At 40.6% G+C, this 23,036-nt stretch overlaps 1 protein-coding gene across 1 annotated transcript in view; it reads right to left on the reverse strand.

The window, feature by feature from the left end:
- LOC144691873 (cilia- and flagella-associated protein 47-like) overlaps positions 1-23,036 on the reverse strand; it is a 647,761-nt gene that overhangs the window by 97,694 nt on the left and 527,031 nt on the right. The window contains exons 56-57 of the mRNA XM_078560450.1: positions 11,459-11,618; positions 4,043-4,137 (exon numbers count right to left, since the gene is read on the reverse strand). Of these exons, the coding sequence (XP_078416576.1) occupies positions 4,043-4,137; positions 11,459-11,618 (255 nt within the window). The remainder of the gene's footprint in view (positions 1-4,042; positions 4,138-11,458; positions 11,619-23,036) is intronic.

A 23,036-nucleotide genomic window follows, 5' to 3' on the forward strand; every position in this document is an offset into this window, starting at 1 on the left:
ATTTCAGGATATGTGTGAGAAATAGAATATTGATCAAGCTACATCTTCTCCTCATTACCCTAGATCTAACAGCCTAGCTGAACAGATGGGTCACACGGTGAAATCCCTAATTCTCAAATGTAGACAGAGCAAGCAAGATCTACACATTGCAATTTTACATCTGAGAGTGACACCTTTTAAATGCAACTATTCCATCACCAGCAGAGCTCATGTTTTGGCACACCAGTGTGTACCAATTTACCAACTCTTACCTATTCTACTCTCTCAGAAACGAGAGAAGCTTTTAAAGCTACAAGAGAAGATGACCAACATGCACAATAAAAATACGGGTACAGAGTTGCCAAGTTTACAGTTGGGACAACAAGTTCGCAACCAGGTCCCACAGAAAGTATTTGGCAACCAGTCAACGTGACAAGGATTTGTTCAGAACCAGGGTCCCATGAAGTCATTCAACACAAAGGCGCAATGCAGAGGTGCAACCGAAAACAAATCAGACCAATTCCAGCTCCTCAACTACCACACAGTCCTTTGCATCTAGGACAACATCCCAAATGCAGCCAAGAGCAACATCCAAGAATGACAATCCCACAGATCACTGTGAACAACTAAAGTAACCTCCAGACAAGGTTACCATTACAAGATCTGGGCGTACCAGTAGATTACCTTTAGGCTTCAGCAACTCATAGATTCATCAGTTCTATGCACTTCTGTAATGGTAGCTAAACATGGACATGTACTGTAAATAGTTATTTTTCTTTGGAAGGAGGGAAAGTATCTTTAAAAAGAAAGGGGGATGTTACAGTATGCCTTTAAGGGATAATAGCATGACAGCACTCGAAGGGAAATGTGTCATGTCTTAGTTTTGCTTTGAGCAGAGCATACACACACAGCTCTGATGTCTTCAAGCTTTATACCTATGTTCTCATGTGCCTAGTCTTAATAAATGAACCCCCAATAAGTGATTGGTGCCTTGTGTCTTATACAGTAAATAAACCCAAGGATTATATCATTATAATAACATGACAGAGAGAGGCCCAAGAGGTCTGAGGATGTCTTCAAAGCATTTCCTCAGAATTGAGTGGAAGCAGAACGCCAGAGAGATCAGCAGGTCAGAAAGAAGTTTACAAACCTCACACACATGGCTAAGATCAGTAAATGCATCTTCACATCACATTTCATTCATACCAAACCACCAGTCTCTCAAGCTGCTCAATGCACCTCACCCCTATAACCCGCCCAGCAATGCTCAATAGCATTCAGGACTCACAACTAATATTCATATCCTCCACCTCAGCCACACACACCTTCCAATGAAGTCAGCCTTACACCCACCTCTTGCTGTTTAAACAGAACTTCAGCTATTCAGCAGAAGCAGGCACATCACCCAGGCACCTAGCCACACAATCACAGACATTCTGCCCTCTCTTTAGCAGGAGCAGAGCACCCATGACAAGAGGGAGCCATAGGGGACTGGTGGGGGGCTGCCACGACTACATCCACACACCCAACTGAGGAGATGGTGCTCTGCATCATGAGACTGGCAGCAACAGAGCCCATGGCATCTTTCGCTGCAAGAATATTGAGGATAAGGATGAGTTACAGCCTTATTCTCCTTATCAACTCCTTAATAATCCTGAAATTTGCCATAAATTGAAAGCAGTAGATGGTTTCCTGCTTTCTCCCTCCCTCATGCGTATCCATCCCTTCCACTTTTATGCTTTCAGATTTCCAAGATCTATCACCCGGTCAGCATCAACACAGCCAGGTGGGAGAGAGAATGCAAGCACACACCAGTGATGAGGAAGCAGCACCACTTGATCTCACAATCCTAAGCTACCTGCTCAGATACTGGCATTATACGTAGCTTAGAGACTACTATAGAGCCAGGATAAGTAGACGGTGTTTAACTGGGCACAAGTGAACTGCAGCTAAGCAGGGAGAAAGGATGCCTTGTGTGCCAGAGGAGTTCTGCTGCAGGGGACTTGGATGAAGAGTTAAATGGGGAAATATACTGAAGATCGTGGATGACCATGCACACGGAGCTGCTTGGTGCATTGACAGGCCTGCAACAGAGCATCCAGTCACTGTCAAGGAGCATGGAGGAGTCTGGTTCCAACACGTCAGCAGGCATTGCACAGAGCCTGGAGTCCACACAAACAGTCTATGCGGCAGTGTGCCCTTATGTCAAAGAAACAATTCCCAATGTAACTTATAGTCCAGGTGTTTCCTTCTTGTTCTTTGCACTATACTGCCTATACCATATGACGTGGCTAAGGAAGATTCCATGTAGTCATCTTTCATGCGACATTCAAAGACTGATCCAAAATCTATTGAAAAACAGTCTAAGGATTTCAAATGTCATTATTTTTGGGTTTACAACAGTCTATGTATTGTGCAAGTCAGGTATTGTAGTACTAGTTTCTTGGGGCAGGATTTTGCCCTTGGTGGGGTTGCTTGGCGGGGGCAGTTGGGAAGCCGACCGCCACCCACAATCGGCTCTACACCGCAATTTCATGCGGATGGGCTAATTAAGGGCCGCCCTTCGTAGATTACGAGCGGCAATGCTGAGCGCTGCCTGTGTGGGCGAGTGGAGGTGGGCGAGCCGGGCCTAGTGCACAGTTCGCATGTGCGCGAGAAAGAGCGCTTCAGTCTCCCTGAGGCACGGAGCTGCCTCAGGGAGATTGAAGCACTGTGTAAAGAAAAAAATGAAGAGAATAAAAATTTAATAAAACATATCCCCTTATGCGACTCTGTCACATGAGCTGGGATATGTTTTTAATTAAAAATAAAGTTTTTATTTAATGTTTATTTGCTTTAGGAAACCGCATCCCGCTCATGGATAAGGTTTCCTAAAAATGTAAAGGCCGCTTGGCCTTTTTGCCTGCCTGCCAACCGTTAGGTTGGACAACTGCGTAAATTTGAATTTAGATTGTTAATGACCTTAACAGGTCTTTTAATTATCGGTGGGCACGCAGCTGACTCTGGCGCAGTTGCGCCAAATGAAATATCGCGAGACTGTGCGGTGATGTCGGGACGCACGCCTGATGTCATCGCGCATCATTTTACGCTCAGGCATGTCAGACACACGCCCATGCGTCGAGTGTAATACTCTGCCCTCGGTGTGTCATTTTGCTTCTGTATGATAATCCTATATGTAAATACATTTAACCCTAGAGGTGGGATTTTCCGGCCCTGCCCGCTGCTGGGAGCATCCGGTCCCACCGAAAGTCGATGGATTTTGGCTGGGCCACCGAATCTATCACGGCTGGTCCCACCCACAATGGGGCTGTAAAATCCTGGCCTAAGTTTTGGTCTGAAAATATTGTCGTATTTCACACCTTTTGGAGCAGACAAGAAAACATGGCAGACAACCAAATTATCTCCTGTGCACCATACTGTAATTAAGGGGTAATTGTTGGTCCTGTGATGTGCTATCCTACTTATGGCATACATAAGGTTTTGGTTCACAGGAAACCCTAGAGTAAAATGTCTGTGGAGCTCTCGGATCTCTCATGATTTTAGTAGAAGATAGGTGGAAAACACACAAAGTAGTATAAATTGCCATTAGCATTAGATAAAAGTGTTTGGAGAAAGCCTGACCTATATTCATAGATACATATAGAACACCCAGGGTAATAAATACTATAGTTATTTAAGAGAAAACACAAAGAAGAAAATGTGCACAATAACCTTCCATAAGTTGTCTGTGTAAGGTTTAAGACCATCAAAGGTTCTTGCATCTAGCTAGTCTGATCAGCAGCAAGCCAACACAGTAGTACTTCTGCATTGCTGACAAGGCTAAGATGATCATTTTGGGCATTTTTACGTTTAGATCTGCATTTTATTTTTAGAGAATGCATTCCCCAGTAAAGATCATTTGTCATGAAAGACAGTTTCAACTGCTATTCTCCTTGCCAAGTATTTGTGAATGGTTTAAGTGCTGCACTGTAGTTTAATAGTTTGACCTGTTATGCTGTAGGTTAACCAGCTTACCTGTGATTGGTGACATAACACTGGAAACAAATATCCTTTACCTACTTACCAGGGGACAGTTTTGTGGACAAAACTTCAGGGATACCATAAATTGGATATAGCCATCGAATTCCAGAAATGCCTCCCCCTTGTGATCTACAAAAGCTAAACAGAAACAAATTATTTTTATTTTCACAAAACATATCGAGCAACATTGGACTGAAAGTTTCAATCGTTTCACTCTTCAATCTCAATGTTTACAGTGGCAGCACAACTAAGCCAAGAAGTGAGGATTGGAGGCAGCGGTGGGGAATGGGGTGGGGAGTGGTGGGGGGCAATTTTCATGTCTACCTACTAGGCAGTAATCTTGCTTTATTCTCATCCAATTAAAATCTAACTAACCCATACACCTAAGCCTCATCCGATATCTTTGTCAGTTACTGACAATTCAGTTTTCTGTGCACTTTTGGAACTGAACCACTGGCAAAGATAACAAATGAGTTTGAGGTCACCTTTGCATCATGGAAAGTGTCTGGAAGATGAGAGGTGGGTCAAGGGTCGTAGGCAACAGTCCACAACCAACAATGGACCACCATGCTGGGAACAGGGGATTTAGGGGAGTGGGAAAAGGAAGATTAGGACTAATGAAACACAGGGAATGATATAATCTGTGAAAACTAAAGATAAAAGCAATTAGAGGGTTTCTTCATAGATGAGAGGTGGGGAAACAGAACATGTGGGTGAACATGCAAGGGAAGAAGCACTGAAGGTAGATGAAGGATGAGAGTTATAGACAATGCAGTTGGGAAAGAAGATTTTGGGGTCGAATGGAGATCAGAAATTCATGGGTAAGCTATGGATTGGAGTATGTCACAGAGGAAGGCATTAGATAGCAAAGAAGCTAATGGGAAAGTGGGTGTTGAAGATTGGAATGACAGTATTGAGACACAGAAGTGATGGGGTGTCCTGGGAGCAAGGGTGTTATTAGAAGGGCTTGGGGGGGCAATAGGAATTTGGGCATTGTGGATAAAATAGGATTTGTAGTAACAAATGTCTTGCATTCTACTTCATGTGCCTTTCCTCACCCTGAGTCCTAACCCATCATCCTAGCCAAATCCATTCAACAACACCCCTCTTCCTCTCACCCGATGCCCAAAATCTTCCTATAGCTCTGGATGTATCCCTGATAACATGTAATCCCTACCAACTAGCTCCTGTACTTCCCAATGACAAAAGAAGAGAAAGATAGAAAGAAAAATATAAAAGAAAAAGATCAGGGCATGGGAAGAATGACAATGCAACACAAGAAACAAGAAAAGACAAGCAAACACAAAGGCATAGAAAACCAGAAAGACACAGAAAACCATAACTGGGAACATGAAAAGCCAACCAGCAACATCAAATATTCAGAAACATGTAAAATATCTGTGGTTGAAGCCAACTGGAATATCGTCTCATTTTTTGCAGTGAGTTACTTGGTCATAGATGAGACTTATATTTGCTATGAATGAGCATTCACAAATTGAACAGTGGATCCTGGAACCAATAGTTGGGAGTCTTGATTTTTCTTACTCAGACTTGCTCAGCTGGTACCTACATTCAGTATCAGCTATGCAACAGGCCTCATAGTAGAAGGTGGATGGTCTTCCACCATACTTTTTTTTTATCTTGAGCAAATTGTTCTCACTTATTGATGTCTGTTTGGCACTGTTTCAGAGTAGCTTTTAAACAATCCTGACCACTACAAAATTGTTTTCCAGTTGTCAATACAACATAAAAGATCTCCGTGTGACATGAAACACACAGATAAGAATATATAATATACTATAAGCAACATCAAGGGACAGTCATTTTTTAAAAAATGTCCCATTATTTTTATCTATTAGTGTTGGAAAAATGGACCTCCATGACTTTTAATTTTTTCCCTCTCTGCCAAAAGCTTAATCTTTCTCTTGCTAACCTATCCCATTCCCACTCTCTTCCTGACCCTTTTCTGTGGCTTACAGTAAAGATGTCCAGAGGGTTCTACCAGAGCATTATTACTGTGATCCTGATCCGATATAAAAGCTAAACAAATTAGATATGTGTCAACTATGCTAAGACACTGCTGTAATAACGCGATACACAACTTTTTCATTCTTTAGCCTATACAAGGATTTAACACAAGGTTGCCCGTTGTCTCCTTTGTTATTTACCATGACCCCTATGATTATAGCTGATAGACACTTATGATCAACACACCTCCTTTTCTCAGTCATTTCTCTGTATCTTCCTCAATCCTTAAATCTCATTGGGTTAAGGACATAGTCTGTTGGTCCCAACATTCACCAAGGTTCCAGATGCCCCATTGACCTCACTGCCTGCTATCAGCTGGCACTTCCAACTATTTGTAGCACAAATATTTTTTGAGCTAAAGGGTGAGGGAATATGTCTAACTAATGGGGCACACTCTGAAATGTCCCACTTCAGCAAATTCCAGGCCAATTACTAGATAAAGATGGCAAACCACAAATACATTGTTTAAAACAAACATTAGGGGCAGGATTTTTAGGTTGCAGGATGGGCATGTTCGACAGGCCTGGGATCAGCAGGGGAACGGGCTGGCGACTGTGATTGGCCCCGGACTGCGATTTCACGCTGGCTGGCCAATCAATGGCCAGCCAGCGTGAAGTGCGCACTGAAATGCTTAACGCTGCCAGGTTGGGGGCAGGAGGAGGGCGGGCACTGACATAAGCATGGGTGAGCGCTGAATGAAAGCTCCCTGAAGGCAAAGAGCTGCCTCAGGGAGCTGAAGACTTGAAAACAATTAAATAAAGATGTTAAAATCAGGAAAAAAAATGTCCTAGCGTCACAATCAGTCACCTGAACATACACATGATAAAAATGCTGTCCATGGATTTTTTTTTTAAATTTAATAACTGAGACCTCATCCCTTCCTTGGATGAGGTTTCATGAAAAATGCAAACTCCGCCTAGCCGATTTGCATCCGCCAACCATAAGGTTGGAAGGACCACAAAAAAATGGAGACAATTGCAACTTTAATTATACTGATTGGCCTCTTAATTGGCTTCTGATTTTTGCACGCGCCTACCGGCCGAAATACCGTGCAAGCGTGGGACGACTCGCCCGACATCATCTTGTGTGATTTCGCTTCCGATCCGGTTGGGCATGCGCCCGCACGCCGACCTAAAAATTCTGCCCTAGGTTTTCTTCCATCCTCAACATAAACTCTTTGCCCAACTTCAGAATTTTTAAAACATGAAAATTAAACTTTAGGTCAGTTAAATGGACAAATCAATCACATTAAATGATTACTGTGGTAGAATTAGAATTGCACTATGGAACTCCTTTGCCTGCCTTCCTCCTTTCCTGAATGAGCTGACTTTTGAAGCAATACAGTTCGAATGGAGCTCACACATGCGCAGTTAAACATGGAGATACAGAAGTTGCTATTAGTCGTTCCCTGGCCCTCCACATGGTGCACTATTGAAATCCTGCAGACAGCATCTTTAGAAATCAGTCAACTGACAGCAACTTCTGTTTTACGTTGTGATGTCACTATTAAAGATCCCTGAAACAGTTCTGCCTTGTTAATGATTTGTAACTTGTAACTGGTTTTTAACAGTGTAATAAGTTGTAACTACCTTTAACAACCTCTCTGGTGCTGGAAAGCTAATTTTATATTTGTGCGATGTCAAATTTTTCCATTATGATAAAATTCCATTGTTTTTAATGTAATAAAAGTTATCTTTTTGAAGTTTGTGATGTTTAAAGGGCAGAATGTTACGGCCCCTCCCGCCAGCGGGGACGGGGTTTTGACAGCTCGCCGCATTTTACAGCCCTGTCCCTGCCGTGATGGGGCCATCATATCCGTTTAAAGTTTATGATAATTCAGCTTCTAGCATCTACGTCCAAATCTTTATTTCACTTTCTGTAAAAGCTATAAAACTTGAAGGATAATTAATGCATTTTACTTACTGGTCTGCTGTTAGTGAGAATTCTTCAATGTGATTTGCTGTTTATCCAGCTTGGTTACTGTTGTTGGATACCTGGAGCTCCCTTGACTTGGCATCAGATTCAAATTAATGTTGGGAAAAGTAAAATACATGCCACAGAGATTGCTGGATCTTTGTGGGAATTGTGCTTCATGGTGAGCAATGTGCTTAATTGCTTCACCGCTGACCACAAAATTCAAGCCAATAAAGACGCTCTGTAACCCTCCCTTTTATAGCTAAGGAATAGCATCCATTTTAGTAAAGAGTCAATGACAGACAAAATGGACTTCTCAAGAGACTGGTTACAGAGCAACATTAACAGATTGTCACCTACTATTGTCTGGTAGAAGTAGGGCTGTTCTGTAGTTGGAGTTGAGACAAACACTTGAAGAGGAGAAGAAGGGAGCTTTGCTCTGCACCCGACTGTACAATGCCTGACCTGACAATGGTTAATAGTGACAAGGTATGCCCTAAATGGAAAGTGTTTTATTCTCCAACACTAATGATGCCCATTTTCACAATAACACAGTTCACAAAAAAAAAGATAAAAATCGAGCTGACACAAAGTTTGTTGTAGTATTGATATTCTGCCACAAGATGTCACTGATATAATTAGTAAATAATGTATTATATGTAGAAAGCTTGCTAAAGACACCTAGAGACAGTTCATCATTACTGCATCAATTTTTAATCTCTTTGACTTCTTAAATTCAATATTGGACTCCTGAAAAAAAAGGGAAGTGAATTATCTTCCTAGTTCTAAAATGCTTATTTGAATAATACTTGTAGCTCAAGTATCTACTCGTTACTATAAATTTTAACCCTTTCACCCACAAGTAATGAATTTTGAATAAACTTAGGAACATAGGATCAGGAATTGGCCACTTAGCCCTTCGATACTATTCTGTCATTCAATGAGATCATCGTTGATATGTGACCTAACTCCATAGTGCGCCATTGCCCTATATCCCTCAATACCTTTGGTTAACAAGAATCTATCGATCTCAGATTTAAAATTAACAATTGATATAACATTAATTGGCAATTGGGGAATAAAGTTCCAAACTTCTACAAGCCTGTGTGTGTAAAAGTGTTTTCTAATTTCCCTCTTAAATTTTAGATTATGACCCCTACTCCTACACTCCCCAACCAGCAGAAATAGATACGCTCTATTTACCCTATCTTTCCCCTTAATAACTTGAAAACTTCAATCAAGCCACTCTTTCACCACCTATAGTCACACCATCGCTAAGACTGCCTATTTCCACCTCCGTAACATCGCTTAATTTTGCCCCAGTCTCAGCTCATCTGTTGCTGAAACCCGCATACATACCTTGTTGACTTGACTATTCTAATGCACTCTTGGCTGATCTTCCACATTCTAACCTCTGTAAATTTATGTTCAATATTAAACTCTGTTGCCCACTTCTTAACTCAAACCAAGTCCCATTCACCTATCACACGTGTGCTTGCTGACCTACTCCTGGTCAAGCAACATCTTGCTTTTAAAATTCTCATTCTTGTTTTCAAATACCTCACCCCCCTCAATCTCTGTAATCTCTACCAGCCTCGTAACTCTGACATTTTTGTGCTCCTCTACTTCTGGCCTCTTGAGCATCCCTGATTTTAATTGCTCCACCGTTGGTGGCTGCACCTTCAGTTGCCTTGGCCCTAAACTCTGGAATATCCTCCCAATACCTCTGCACCTCTCTACCTTGCTTTCCTCCTATAAGACACTCCTTAAAATCTACCTGGTTGACCAAAATTTTGGTTATCTGACATAATATCTCCTTATGTAGCACAGTGTCATTTTTTAAAAATAATGCTCCTGTGAAGCATCTTGGGACATTTTATGATGTTAAAGGCACTAACTGAATGTAGGAAGTTGTTGTTAGCCATCTAAATTCTAGGGAATACAATTTTAGTTTGTGTAATTTCTCCTCGTAATTTAATCAATGGAGTTCTAGTAACATTCTGGTAAATCTATGTTGTACTCAAGGCCAATATATCCTTTCTAATGAAGTGTGGTGTCCAGAATTGCTCACAGTATTCCAGCTGTTCACCATTTAAGAAGTACTCTATTCTATCCTCTTTAGGTCAAAGTGGATGGCCTTACATTTGCCAACATTGAAATCCATTTGCCAGTTCTGCTCATTCACTTAAGCTATCAATATTGGTTTGTAATGTTATGCTTCTATCTACGGTATGTACAATGTCACCTATCCTTGTATCATCAGCAAATTTAGCTATGTGGCTTGCCATTCTAATATCTAAGACATTAATAAATATGATGAATAGTTGAGGCACAATACAGAAATACAGATCCTTGCAGGACACCACTAGTCATGGCAATTATCGCACAACAATAATTAAACATTAAAAAGAAAAGTAATGCTATAGAAAATAAATTTACTTCTGTTAACCATTTGCTAGACAGAGATGACAAATCAGCTGTACTACTTGGGCCTTTATTGAGGTTGGACAATTAGAAGTTTAAAGGCCCCATGGACTGCACCTGAAATTCGCCACCTTCTGCACTGGCAAGTCTCCTGAGCTCTGAGAAATGCCCTCTGGAGGCATTAAATGAAAATGAATGTTAAATTTATTAGAACAGCCCCTCATTTCCATGTAATTATGATGTTAAATGTTTTGTTAAATCGTGAAGTGGGAGGGTTGGAGCTAAGTTGTCGTCGTGCTTAATTTTTTTCTGATTTTGTTACTATTTGCCTGCCAATTAAGCACCTGCTCATTATCCCTTCTCTCTGGCTCCTGCTGTTCACCCAATTTCCAAACCAGATCAACAATTTGCCCTTAATTCCGTGAACTTCTAGCTAACAGTCTCTCATGAAGAACTTTATCAAGTGCTTTCTGGAAATCCAACCTTCCCCTGTCCTTTACTTTAGACACCTAATCAAAATGACTTATTTGTATTAAGTTTCTGTTCTTAAATCTTACAGGATCTGAAATTTTCTATCAACTTAAAAGATCAGTATATACAGAGGCTCAATGTCCTTTATCCCTTTTAAACACAATCCTATTCTTACTTGAATATTTAGCGGCTAGCATTTTAAAACTAGAACCTGAAAACTCATGGTCAGCACTGAGGGAAATTAATAAATTACCCACAAAGTGAAAATCTCCTAGCCAATCCCAATGTCACCCCATCAGGTACTGTCCACGGGGACCTTTAAACTTCAAATTGTCCAACTTCAATAAAGGGCCAATTCTTACAGCTGATTTGTCATTTCTCTCCAGCAAATGGTTAACAGAAAATACTTATCAGCGTAGAGATTTTTGACAATCGGGTAAATTTATTTTCTATAGCATTACTTTTCTTCTTTTTAATGTTTGATTATTGCTGTGCGATAATCTACAGCCAGAACACATCTCATCCAGTGTTTGTATCAAGAGTAGCAAGATAGCTTAATATGTTCAATTGTTCCTTTAAACAATTATTGAAACAAATATTTATGTTCATTTATTCATCTTACCTTTTAAGTTTGCTATTGGTCACTTCACCCATTTCATAAGGCCAGCTACTTCCATTTTGCTTCTTAATTTGGACCACCACCAGACCCTCATAAAACGCCATATCATCAGGTGCAAAAACCAGCGGAATGTCCAGTTTCCCTTTCGGGGGAAGTAATATACCTATTCAATTGAGCAACATGTACAGTATTAATATGTACTATTAGAAAAGCTTAAATTTCAGAAACCAAAGATATGTAATTCACCTATAGTTATTTCAAATTTGACAACTTTAATTTTACATATTAGATACTGTAAATGACTTGGTAGAACAAGTTGCCAACTAATAAAGAAAGATGATACTGCATGTAGACAGATCAGTTGATATGCAATTTATGCTAGTGATAATGTTAGATGTGAGATGATTAAGACACACTTTAAATTTAGGAAGCTATGCAAGTAATAAATTGTAAATTATACTGATACAAATTGGGGAGAGGAGTTGCATAAAGGTATGAAATTGTAAATCTGCCCTACACATTTGCAAAGATGTGAAATAGTTCAATATACTTTTTATGTGTCTTTGTACTGTTCAGAGAGCAAAGAGTAAAAGAACAGCTTGAAATAACCAGATGCAGTGAGTTCAAGAACTATTCCAAGTGATTGTCCTTCACTTCCAGAATCATTATTATCCTATGGAAAACACAGGATGAAAAGTTCTCATGGATAAAAACAGAAAATGCTGGAAAAACTCAGCAGGTTTGGCAGCATCTGTGGAGTGAGAAACAGAGTTAACATTGAGTCCTTATGTCTCCCCTCCCTTCCCTTCCTTGACCTCTCTGTCTCCATTTCTGGTGATGGACTGTCTAGCAAAATTCATTACAAGCCCGCCAACTGCCACAGCTGCCTCGACTATAGCTCCTCACGCCCTGCTTCTCCTGTAAAGGACTCCATCCCATTCTCCCAGTTGTTTTTATTTCAGATTTCCAGCATCCGCAGTATTTTGCTTTTATCTTAGTTCTCAAGGACGTATGAATCAAAGCCAAATATTTATATATTCTGCTTTCCATTGCACAAAATGAACCTCAATTCAATCACATTTACTACTTTAGGCTTTTGATTGCCCCTTGCCCTAAATAAATGATCCACTATAGTGCTGAGGTTAAGTAAAATAGGAAAATGTTTGTTCTAAACTGTAAATTAAACAATAACATTCCAGAAGATCAATTTGACGTATTTAAGAGCAAGTTAATTTAATACAATTTACACCCTCCCAGACTGAAAGCTGCTCATTAAACTTCTCTCAACAACAAAAAAAACCTACTGAGTGGTGATTGATATCATATCTGATCTAAATGCATTTCTTATTGCAACTGATCATAAACCAGGGGAATATTTCACTCTTCAGTTCTGTTATTTTTGTTAATAAACACCTTGAAAATATACATTGTAAGCATCCTTCTTTTTATTTAACAGTTTCAGTCTTTCTGTAATGGGCAAATATGGTTGACTGGAAATTCAGAAGCTCCTAGTTTTGAAGAGATCATGGGGATTGCAGGTTTTGGAAGAGGGAATCGTGATTCTCATAGGTGCAGTTAAGGGTCTTGGAAGATAATGCAGGTCTCAGTTACCTTATCGTGTGTCTTGGGATATTGTGGGTCTTGAGATGGCAGTCACAAGCCTTGTGGGAGTTATGTTGGTGGCTTAGGGAAGAGCAGTCAACAGCCTTTGGGGGAGGTGGGGGAAGCGTGGAGGTCAAGTCCTGTGGGAAGGGATGCTCCAGATTGGGAAGCGTTGAGGTTGGGGCTAGAGGGAAATCTACGTTTGAGGGTTCTGGGTTTGGAGTCAGGGGCCTTGGGAGGGAAGGAATTTGAGGGTTCTGGAACAATCAGGATTGTGGTTTACAGGTAAGTAAATTACATTTTTTCTGCATGCGATCTGTAAGGTTGGTTTCCCCACATGTGGCCTGCGATGGTGCTGACTGTTTTGAGTAAAACTGATGAAGAATCAGGGCTGCAGGCATATATTAAGCCCCTTATTGACATTTTACCTTTTTCGGGCCTGGATAAAGAGCACCTCTTGTTTGTTCATGCCCAATTTGGGAATCTCAAAATTTGAATAACAGATTAAGCAAGCTTTTTAACACTGTTATGATGCTGTGACAACGCAAGTGGTATTTTCCACCAATAGGATGCTGTTGTCAGTCCAAAAGATGTCCTGTCTACTAGACAACTGAGCAACATTGCGTAAGAATTTCAGTGTTGGTGTGATGCCAGCTACATAGGCCTTATGCCCCAGTGATTGGCTGATCAAATCAAATAATATGTTCCTCCAGCTGTTTGTAATAACACAGTACAGACTGTACTCATGCTTGTAAAACCCAAAACAAAATGTCTACTGTTCGAAGTGATTCCATGATTGAGCAGCACTTGCTGAATGGTCCTGAGTGTGCTAATAGCTACACTAACAACCAATTTAAAATAATCAGTCGAGCTTTTACCGTGCCTCATTTACGCTTGCTAGAAATTATTACATTTATATGCAGGGGCCTGTTCTCTGCAAACAAACAGAATATGTTGAAGCCTTGCACTTTTTTTTAATTACCCAGAAGCATGGGGAGCCTATAGTTCCCCAATGCTTTTTCCATGGCAAATGAAGCTAATCAGAGTCCTCATGCAAACCAATTAGCACCCCTTTTTTCCTGTGGTTTAAACTCTGTGCTCATTTGAAATTTGGCATTCTTGCATTTGTCCTGATAAGTGCAAAATGAAAAGCTTTGGCAACATGCCTCCCTTTTCATAAATATGAATCTATTGTACAAATACATGACTCTAAAGTCCTAGAATATCTAACTGTAAAACACTGAAATGCTTATTTCATTCTAAGAGCAAGGAAGATGGCCTAGCATCTGAATGAACTATAAACATCTTCCTCCCAAGTAGACTAAGTTAAATACATTACATTCCACCCTCTTGCTTTTGCACATATCAAACGAAAAAATAATAAACAAAAATGTATTTTAACTAAATAAATTTTTTAATTTATAAAACCAAGAAAATTTGTAGGTGTCCCATGCATCTTTGTTCTCTACTATGCATTATTTTCATATTGAATTTACACCTGTCTGTACTGATGTAAACTTAATGAAGAAATCTGCAATTATATAGCAGTTACTGGCATCATATTTGAATGGTACAAAGAGGCAGCATAGGTTTCATTGTTAATAATACTTTTCTCCTTCAATTTTCTTCATGCCTCCAGGAAAAAACTGATTCATGCTGGTACACAATTTCATAGGATTCTAGACAATTGGTTGATCTCTGAACAAATAGGCCCAAGGCTCACCTGATATTAGGATCATTTAAGTTACACCGGTAAGCTCTGAACATTTCATAGGTGTCCCCAGCTAGCTTGTTGGCAAAGAGGAATCAACACCTTGCATTTATACAGTGCTGTTTAATGCAATAAAATTTCTCAATGGTCTTCACAAAATGTAATCAGATAAAAACATGAGGCGGAATTTTACGGCCCTGTCACAGCAGGGGTGGAGCTGGAAAATGCGGCAAGCCATTTAAAAGTCCATTGACTTTGGCGGGACCTTAAAATCCCACCAGAAGGAGGGGCCATAAAATTCCACCCATGGGGCAGGATTTTACCGTTGGTGAGCAGGGGGCGGAGTCCGCTGGCCAATGCGTAAAATGATGCGGGATGATGTCGGGCGGAACCCCCGACATCACCCCATCCCGTTTAAATTATCAAGAAGGTGGGGGGCGCATCAAAATCAGCTGCGGGCCCTCTGACCTGTCAATGGCCACTTGAGACCATTGACATGATCAATTAAGGTTGGCGGGCAGGTCAGGAGCCCCGGCGGCAACTAGAAAAAACATGAAACCTCATCCAGCGGAGGGATGAGGTTTCATGTAGGGTTTTAAAAATTGTAATAAAGTTGTTATGGAAATTATGAACATGTCCCAACTCATGTGACATTGTCACATGAGGGGACATGTAAAGGATTTTTTTTCTCTATTTTTAATATTTTTTAAAAGTCGAGGCAATCTCCCTGAGGCTGCACTTAGCCTCAGGGAGATGAGTGCGCTTTCTCGTGCGCATGCAGGAAAGAGCGCACTCTTGATTTTAGGGCTTCCCCCCCGCCTGCACAGAGAGCGCATAGCGCTTCTGTGTGGACGTCACGCTGGGCAGGCCTTAATTGGCCCGCCCATGCAAAATGGCGGTGCAGCCCCGATCGCGATTGGGTCAGCTCCGCCCACCCAATGAACGGAAAATTCAGCCCATGGAGTCGAATGTTAGAAATATTAGGACAGATGTTCAGAAGTTTGATCAAGATGTTAGAGCTAAGATTCAGCTCTGATTTATCCTTAGTGAAACAGATCAGATGGTAAGTCAGTAGATAAACCATTAATTTTGTCAATTTATCTTAGTTACATTTATCAATCTGTTTCAGAAAGCCAGTTGTAAATCTGACATATAAATACATGGCTCTAAAGTGTAAAGCTCTATCTCCTGGCCTAGACACCCTGAAGCTTGGGGCACATGGGCACCTGAGGTGTGCCTATTGTGCTATTAGTGATCATTGGCATTGTGCTAATTAGATAACTTCTCCTGACTCCTCAATACTTCACTGGGGTCAGCTCTGGAGGACATCAGCAGTCGTGATCCCAACATGACTACTGGGATCACATCACTGAGTGTTCAAGGACAGATTGTTTGTGGTTTGGAAAAATTAGTCTGAGAAGAAAGATTTATGTTGAATGCTAACTGGTGCTTTAAACAATTGTAGCATGCCAGCACATGAATGGATATGTGTGCTACAACACAGTCTTTGTTGCTATAGTTTCTAGTTCCCACCTGTGCTGACTTTTAAACTGTGTCAAATAATGATTTTAACACAAATATAATGCATACCAAAGAAATTGAATTTGTATCATCTTTGAGCAAGCTGACTGGTCTGTGGGCTAAGAGATACACAAGAACCAAATATATTGAGAGGACAGGTTAGAGAGATGCTATGCATCAGGGCGGGTGTAACTAATTTTCCTGAGTGAGGCTTTCAGTACATGCCACTTTGTAAAGATATATATTTATAATCAGACAGGTAATATCCAGAATACAGTAAAGCTGAGAAGGAGCTCTATAAGAGAACAGAAAGGTTGCGATTAGTCACTGCTGTCAAATAAAATAATTTCAATATTTTGATATGAAGAGGCTTAATAGAAAACACAATGTGAGACTATGGGCAGTTCCATAACGGATGACAGTTAAAGAGAGAGGTGGCAGCTGTTCAGATTTTCCATCTTGTTTGACAGAGCATGGATTTCCAGTTCCACAAAATGCAAGAAAAAAAGACAAGATTATTCAGTTGGTACCAAATTCTTCAGTGTGACCATGAAGGAAAATATCCAGAAATAAGATCATTTGTGGTTATAAATGCATATCGTCAAAAAAAAAACCTTTGCAGCAATGCTGTTGCCATAGTATATCTGACAAATCACAGCAAGTTATGGTTTTATTCGAAATGTTATGCTTGTCTACTTTTCTGGAGAAAGGGAGAGAGAGTGAGGAAAAGAGTCAAACAATCAGAGAAATACAAAGGAGACAACGGAAAGTATGTGAGCAATACATAAGGAATAATGAAGCAAAGAAAGAAAGAAATAATTAGAGGGGGAGAAAGGCAGAAAAATTGTGCCATTCTCACCCCTAACCCTACCCTCCTGCTATCATTTATCTAAGCCTCCCCACAGGGGCCCCCCCAACCCTAGACCTACCTGAGGGCCACTGCCACCACTGTAAACCAATTAATTTGGCCCAGCCTGTCCCATGGAATGAATTTCTTCCCGTCTTGACTTTGTTTTTTCCTTCCCTTGTTCAGTTTCTTCCCACTTACATCCGTAACTCTTCCAATGTCTTCCACCACTTTAGCTGTTTCTAGTTTCCTGACCCTAATGGTCTCCTTTTCACCATAGAGTCCAATCCCTCTACAGCTCCATCCTACACAAGGATGATTTGAGGGCTCCTTGTTTCTTCCTTGAACTTGGGCCCAACCAGATTCCATCCATCACACCACCCTCCACAACTGGATGAACTTGTTCGCATATTGAACAACTTCCCCTTTGACCCCACTCAATTCCTCCAAGTAAAAGGTGTTGCTACAGGAACCCATACAGGTCCTAGCTATACCAAACAAAAGCAAAATACTGCAGATGCTGGAAACATGAAATAAAAACAGAAAATACTGGAAATATTCAGAAGGCCTGGCAGCGTCTGTCCTAACTATGTCTGCCTTTTGTGGGATGTGTTCTTTGTTCCAGTCCTCAGATCCCCTCCCTCACCTCTTTTTCCAATTAATTGATGATTGCATCAGAACTGTTTCCTGCTCTCACACAAACTGGAAGATTTTCTCCAATTTCAATCTTTCCCTTGCCTTCATATGGTCTGACTCTTCCCTTCCCTTCTTCAATTTTTCTGTTTCAGTTTCTGGGGGTAGGCTATCAACCAATATCCACTCTAAGCCTACTAACTCTCCTAGCTATCTTGATTACACAGCCTCATCTTTCGATTAGGCATTTTATAGTTTTCTGGATTCAATATTGTGTTCAATAATTTCAGGCAATAGCCTCAAGCTCCAGTTTTTCAGACATGCTGCTGTTGGTAATGTTTCTGCCATTCCCATTAACATGCCATTGGTCTACCTACTACTCAAAATAGACAATGTTCTGGTAAAGGTTAAATACAGGCTTGAGAAATAAATAAGCAGATTTCAGGTTTGCAGGATGAGGATGAAATTAGAAGAATGAGGAATGCAATCTGTTACCAGGTTTGGGGGTTGGGCATGGAGGGTTTCACCCAGCATTATCTATCTTCCATCCTTAAATAGTGCTTTTTAAAGGGAGGGAAGGTTATACTATACCATAATATGGATAATAATATCCATGGCAGAGGTACTAGGAACACACCGGTGGAACCGCGGAATCCAGGTCCATCTAAGGTGAAAAGGCTTTGGCCGCCTCCAAAGAGCAGCTGAGCAACAGCATCAGACATGGTTGCAAACTCTCCTATATAGTTTGGAAGTCTCCAAAAATTAAGGATTGATCTCCTGAACATTGCTCTGAGCAACTCAGGAGAGTTTACATTCAAAAAATGTGCCCTGATGACATTGTCAGCAACACAACTTAAATTTTTTGGGGGTGTAAGGCAAATGGGTGTGGTGAGGAAATTTGAGTTAAGAAGTTCAGTTTGGAGTATAAGCAACTGTGTTCACTGTTCTTTGAATATCTTTAATATAACTGACTATTTAAGATAGAGGGTAGTTATTAATATTTGTGTTATTTCATTTTGTGTAGTAAAATTCTTTCATTTTAACAGTGAACCTTTTGGCTTCATTTTTTAGTAAATACCTGGGTCTTCGGATTTCCAAAAAAAAATGTTACTAGTCTCTGCCGAGATCATAACAGAACTAAATGACAATTTTATTCTTCTGCTGAAGGAGTTTCAGGACATAACTTGAGAGATTCAGTTCTGCATCTATGCTTGACAGGCTTGGGTTAAATTAACATCAAACTGAACTAAATATCTGAACCAGACTAGTTTTATCATCCTGAAAGATGACATGCAGTACAAAAATTAATCAAACTGTGTCTTTCAAACACTTGCTTTGTTTCTAGGCCTCCGATTAGTTCATTACTGCATGACTGTCAAGAATGGTTTCAAGTTTGCTTTTGATTTCTGATTCGTCTTCTGTTCCAGATACAATAATTTTTCAACTAGTTTTGAGATTTTCTTTCACCACTTCTTTTTCAGGAAGAAACCTAAACAGCCCACAAATAATGTGGGGTGATATTAACACACTAACATTCAGCGCATTTATATTAAATCACCTCTTCCACTATTTTAACAGTGAGATTAATCAGTTAAATTAGTGGTCATCTAATGTATTCATGTTCATTTGCTAGTATCATACAGTGTAATTTCAAGGTTAAAGAACGGTGATATCCACTTCTTCCCTCATCAACGGATTGCCTCCTTCTAATGACCTACATATGGGTTGGAACTTAACAGGCACAAGCCTGTCTTTCCATTTGGAGCTCATGTTACACCACTAGGATGATTTTTTTTCTCTGTTGAAAAAACGCTAGTGTCCTTCTTGAAGTCAGGTCCACAAGCATTCAGGCAAAACTCCTAAAAAAATCAACTTCGATGAACTAGCCGCTGTATCTGTATGGCCAAAAACCATCTCCTTTACCAGGACCTGTTCTCTCAGCTCTCAAATGGCCAATGTTCCAGGGGAGTACAAAGAAAATGCTTCAAAGACAGTCTGAAGCTCTGGGAGGGGCTTGCTACCAACTGTTCAGAATGGCAACAGCTTGTCCATCAAGCTGCATCATGCATCCAGCCCTAATGCCTTAATGATGAGGCAGAGCAGCGGCAGAAAAGGAAACAAATCCTTCACTCCAGGTCCTACAACGTCCTGCCCCATGTGCCCAAAGTTCTGCGGGTTAAGAATCAGCCAGTTCAGTTACACAAAGACCCATGGCAGAAACTTGCCACCCTGAATAGACACTATTCCTTGCAGCCAACATTGATGACAAAACTAGGCCATATCATTTAACAAACTGAGCTGTCCACCCTGCATAAACTTCACTTTGTCCAAAAACTTTGCTACTCATGTCCTACTTGCAGTAAATCCCACTCACCTATTATTTCTTTCCACTGATTCTCCATCCTCTATTCACCAAATTCAAGATTTTCAGTTTTGTTTCTCCACAGCCTCGCCTATCCCAACTTTGTGACCTCTTCCAGCCCTTTAGCAGCTGCTGTCTTGACTCTTAACTCTGGAACTTTTCCTCTACTTTCAAAAGCCACCTCAAAATCTCTCTCTTTGACCATTACTTTGTCTTTCCATTAATTCATCTACCTTTGCTTGTTGGCATTTTCTACCTTTGCTTGGTTTCTTGGGATATCTACCAATTTACAGTTATTATATGTCTTATGTTGAACTGGCTTCTTCAAGCATCATATGGTTCCATTGTAGCCGTCCACAAGTTTATATAACGATAACTGTGATCAATGCTGTCACTGTTCATGTTCACCTAGAAGTGGTGTTGAGAACATTGTGAATATTTTTTAAGCAGCAGTTATGTGAAAAAAAATCACCAAGCATGTATATCACTATTGCATATTATAAAGACTTAATATTCTAAACTTTCCCATTTCTAAAGATTCTCCTGTGCTCATAGTTGGATGATATGCTATTTTAAAGCTTGTTTTTTTAACATGGGCCAGCAGTCATTTCTCCCTGATTCTGCAACAGGTCGACTCTCTCCACTCCCCAACAAATTATCAGTGTGGGTGTGTGTTGTCAGGTACTTGGCAATCAATGACATTACAATTTAGATTTAATGCCTTCAAAAACTTTAGGTACTCCAATACTGGGATAATTTAATTTTTGACAAGTCAAAATAAGTTTTTTATTATATCCTGACAATTCTGTTAATAGTTTGATCCAGCCTTCCTCAGTAAGGCATGCATTCCAAGTTATAATTTGACATCTGATAAATTTTTAAAAATGAGATATGCATAAAGTATTATTACTTCATAAGTAGATTTTTATCTTCCAAAATGATATTAGGTTTAGTTTCTTGAAGACCTCTTTTATTGATACTATTGAGTGTAAGGTTTTATAAGATGGGTACGTTTTAAACTTTCTTTTAATTCAAGGTAAAATAGAGTGGAGGGGACATGTAACCTTTCATTAGTTCTGCCTGGTGATAAGCCTTTGAGGTCTCATTGCCATGCTGACAGGGTGCCAAAGGCAAGTCCTATTGAAACTTCACTTCAAACCTGCAGACAAATTATGGACAGAATCACAGACTCCTAGTCAGTCAGATTCAGAGACCCTGAAGAGAGAGTGAACGCGGAAGCGCATGAGCAAGAGCAAAAGCGTAAGTGGGCAATGGAGCGAGAGAGCGAGAGTGAGTGTGAGCGGGAGCGAGGAAGCATAAGGGAGAGAGGGAGCGAGCAAGAGCGGGAATGGTGGAGAGAACGAGAGCAAGGGGGAGTGAGAGCAAGGGAGAGCGTGAGAGAGAGAGAGAGAGAGAGGAGAGAGAGAGAGAAAGTGTCACGAAGGGCGATTCTTATTTTTAAATCTGCAATTGGAGCTTAGGACCTTCTGCACATGCGTCAGCTGGGAAGTGGCCGCACATGCGCAGTTTGGTTTTTTTAATAATTTTCACACCTTCTACACATGCGCTGGCTGTGAAAGGGCCACACATACGCAGTTAGTGGTTTTTAACATTCTTTAGGCTGGGGATTGGCCCTGCGCACACGAGCAGAAGAAAATGAAGAAAAAGAAGCAAAACGGCATGAAACTGCAGGTCAGGTGACCCAAACCAGAGCACCATTGCAGAGTATATATCCCAAGGAGCAGAAAATGGGCAGGGGGACAGGAGAAGATCGCAAACCAAGAAGAATGCCCCAAACCGAAGAGCGGGGCTGAAAGAGGTCCTAAGAGAAAGTCCCATGCAGGGACAAAGGCAAGGGTCATAAACAGTTCCCAGAAGACAGTCCCAGGTAAGGGGCAAGCACAGAGATTAGAAGCAGATCCCTTTAAGTAAAGTTAAGTTGAGAGAAAGGAGCAGAGAAATAGGCTCCGAGTTAAAGAGAAAGCAGTAAGGAGCAGATTTGAAGGGAAGCAGGCTTGAGAGGAGACCAGAAGGTCCGTTGAGCAGCTGAAGGTTGGAGACTCCGTGCTGTGGGTCATTGAGATGAAGGTACCCTTTTGGAGCAGGGACATTCTGTTTGGTATGGCCAAAGATCTGAAAAAATGTTTGAAAGGTGAAGCTTGAGTGTATTCGGAGATCCATGGGAAAGGAATCTCAGAAGGAAGAGAATGAAACCCTGGAGATGGATCCTTGTTGAAGATGTCCGAGTGGAAGTGACGTTTGGAGAGAATTCCAAGGTGGGCTCTTCAAATGTAGAGTTTGGAAGCCCTCATGAGAAAGAGAGAGTTTCAGTGAGACAGGTTGTGACAAGTGTCTTGTTGGGTTGCTGAGAAATCCATAGGATCTCCTTTGGTCAAATTTGTCATTTGCTTTGGAGTGTGGTGGGTCTGACCATAGTTCACCCGTTGGTTCACATATGCTGCATACTTACCCTGAATATGAGAGTATAAGACAGATATGGTAAATTGCTTTATCTTTCTTAATTTGTATGTGTCTGTAAAGGTATAGCTGGGGTGAAGGAATAGTGAATATTTGAGTCATTTTCTTGTGATTGTATTAAGATCTTTCCAACCCTTCTGTCTGGTGTAATACAGTTCAGCTTTCTTGTTTAATAAATGTTTTATTCTTTGTGTTAAAAGTACATCAGCAGACTCCTGTGAATTTGTTCAGTAACTTACCTTCATGGTTTCTAAAAAGAAACAAAAGTTAGGATCTATCAAGCCAGGTTTCACTCTGGGATCTGATTTGTCCAGTGTTAACATCAGCTGGGATTGTAACAAAGTGGGGGCTCTTGCGGGATCAAAAATTTTTGAATTTAAGTGGGACCTGTGAATCTTTAAAGAAGTATGCATGTGAAGGTGCTGGG

This window comes from Cetorhinus maximus, chromosome 16 (genome assembly GCF_964194155.1).
Source record: "Cetorhinus maximus chromosome 16, sCetMax3.hap1.1, whole genome shotgun sequence".
In the NCBI taxonomy this organism is placed as follows: Eukaryota; Metazoa; Chordata; class Chondrichthyes; order Lamniformes; family Cetorhinidae; genus Cetorhinus; species Cetorhinus maximus.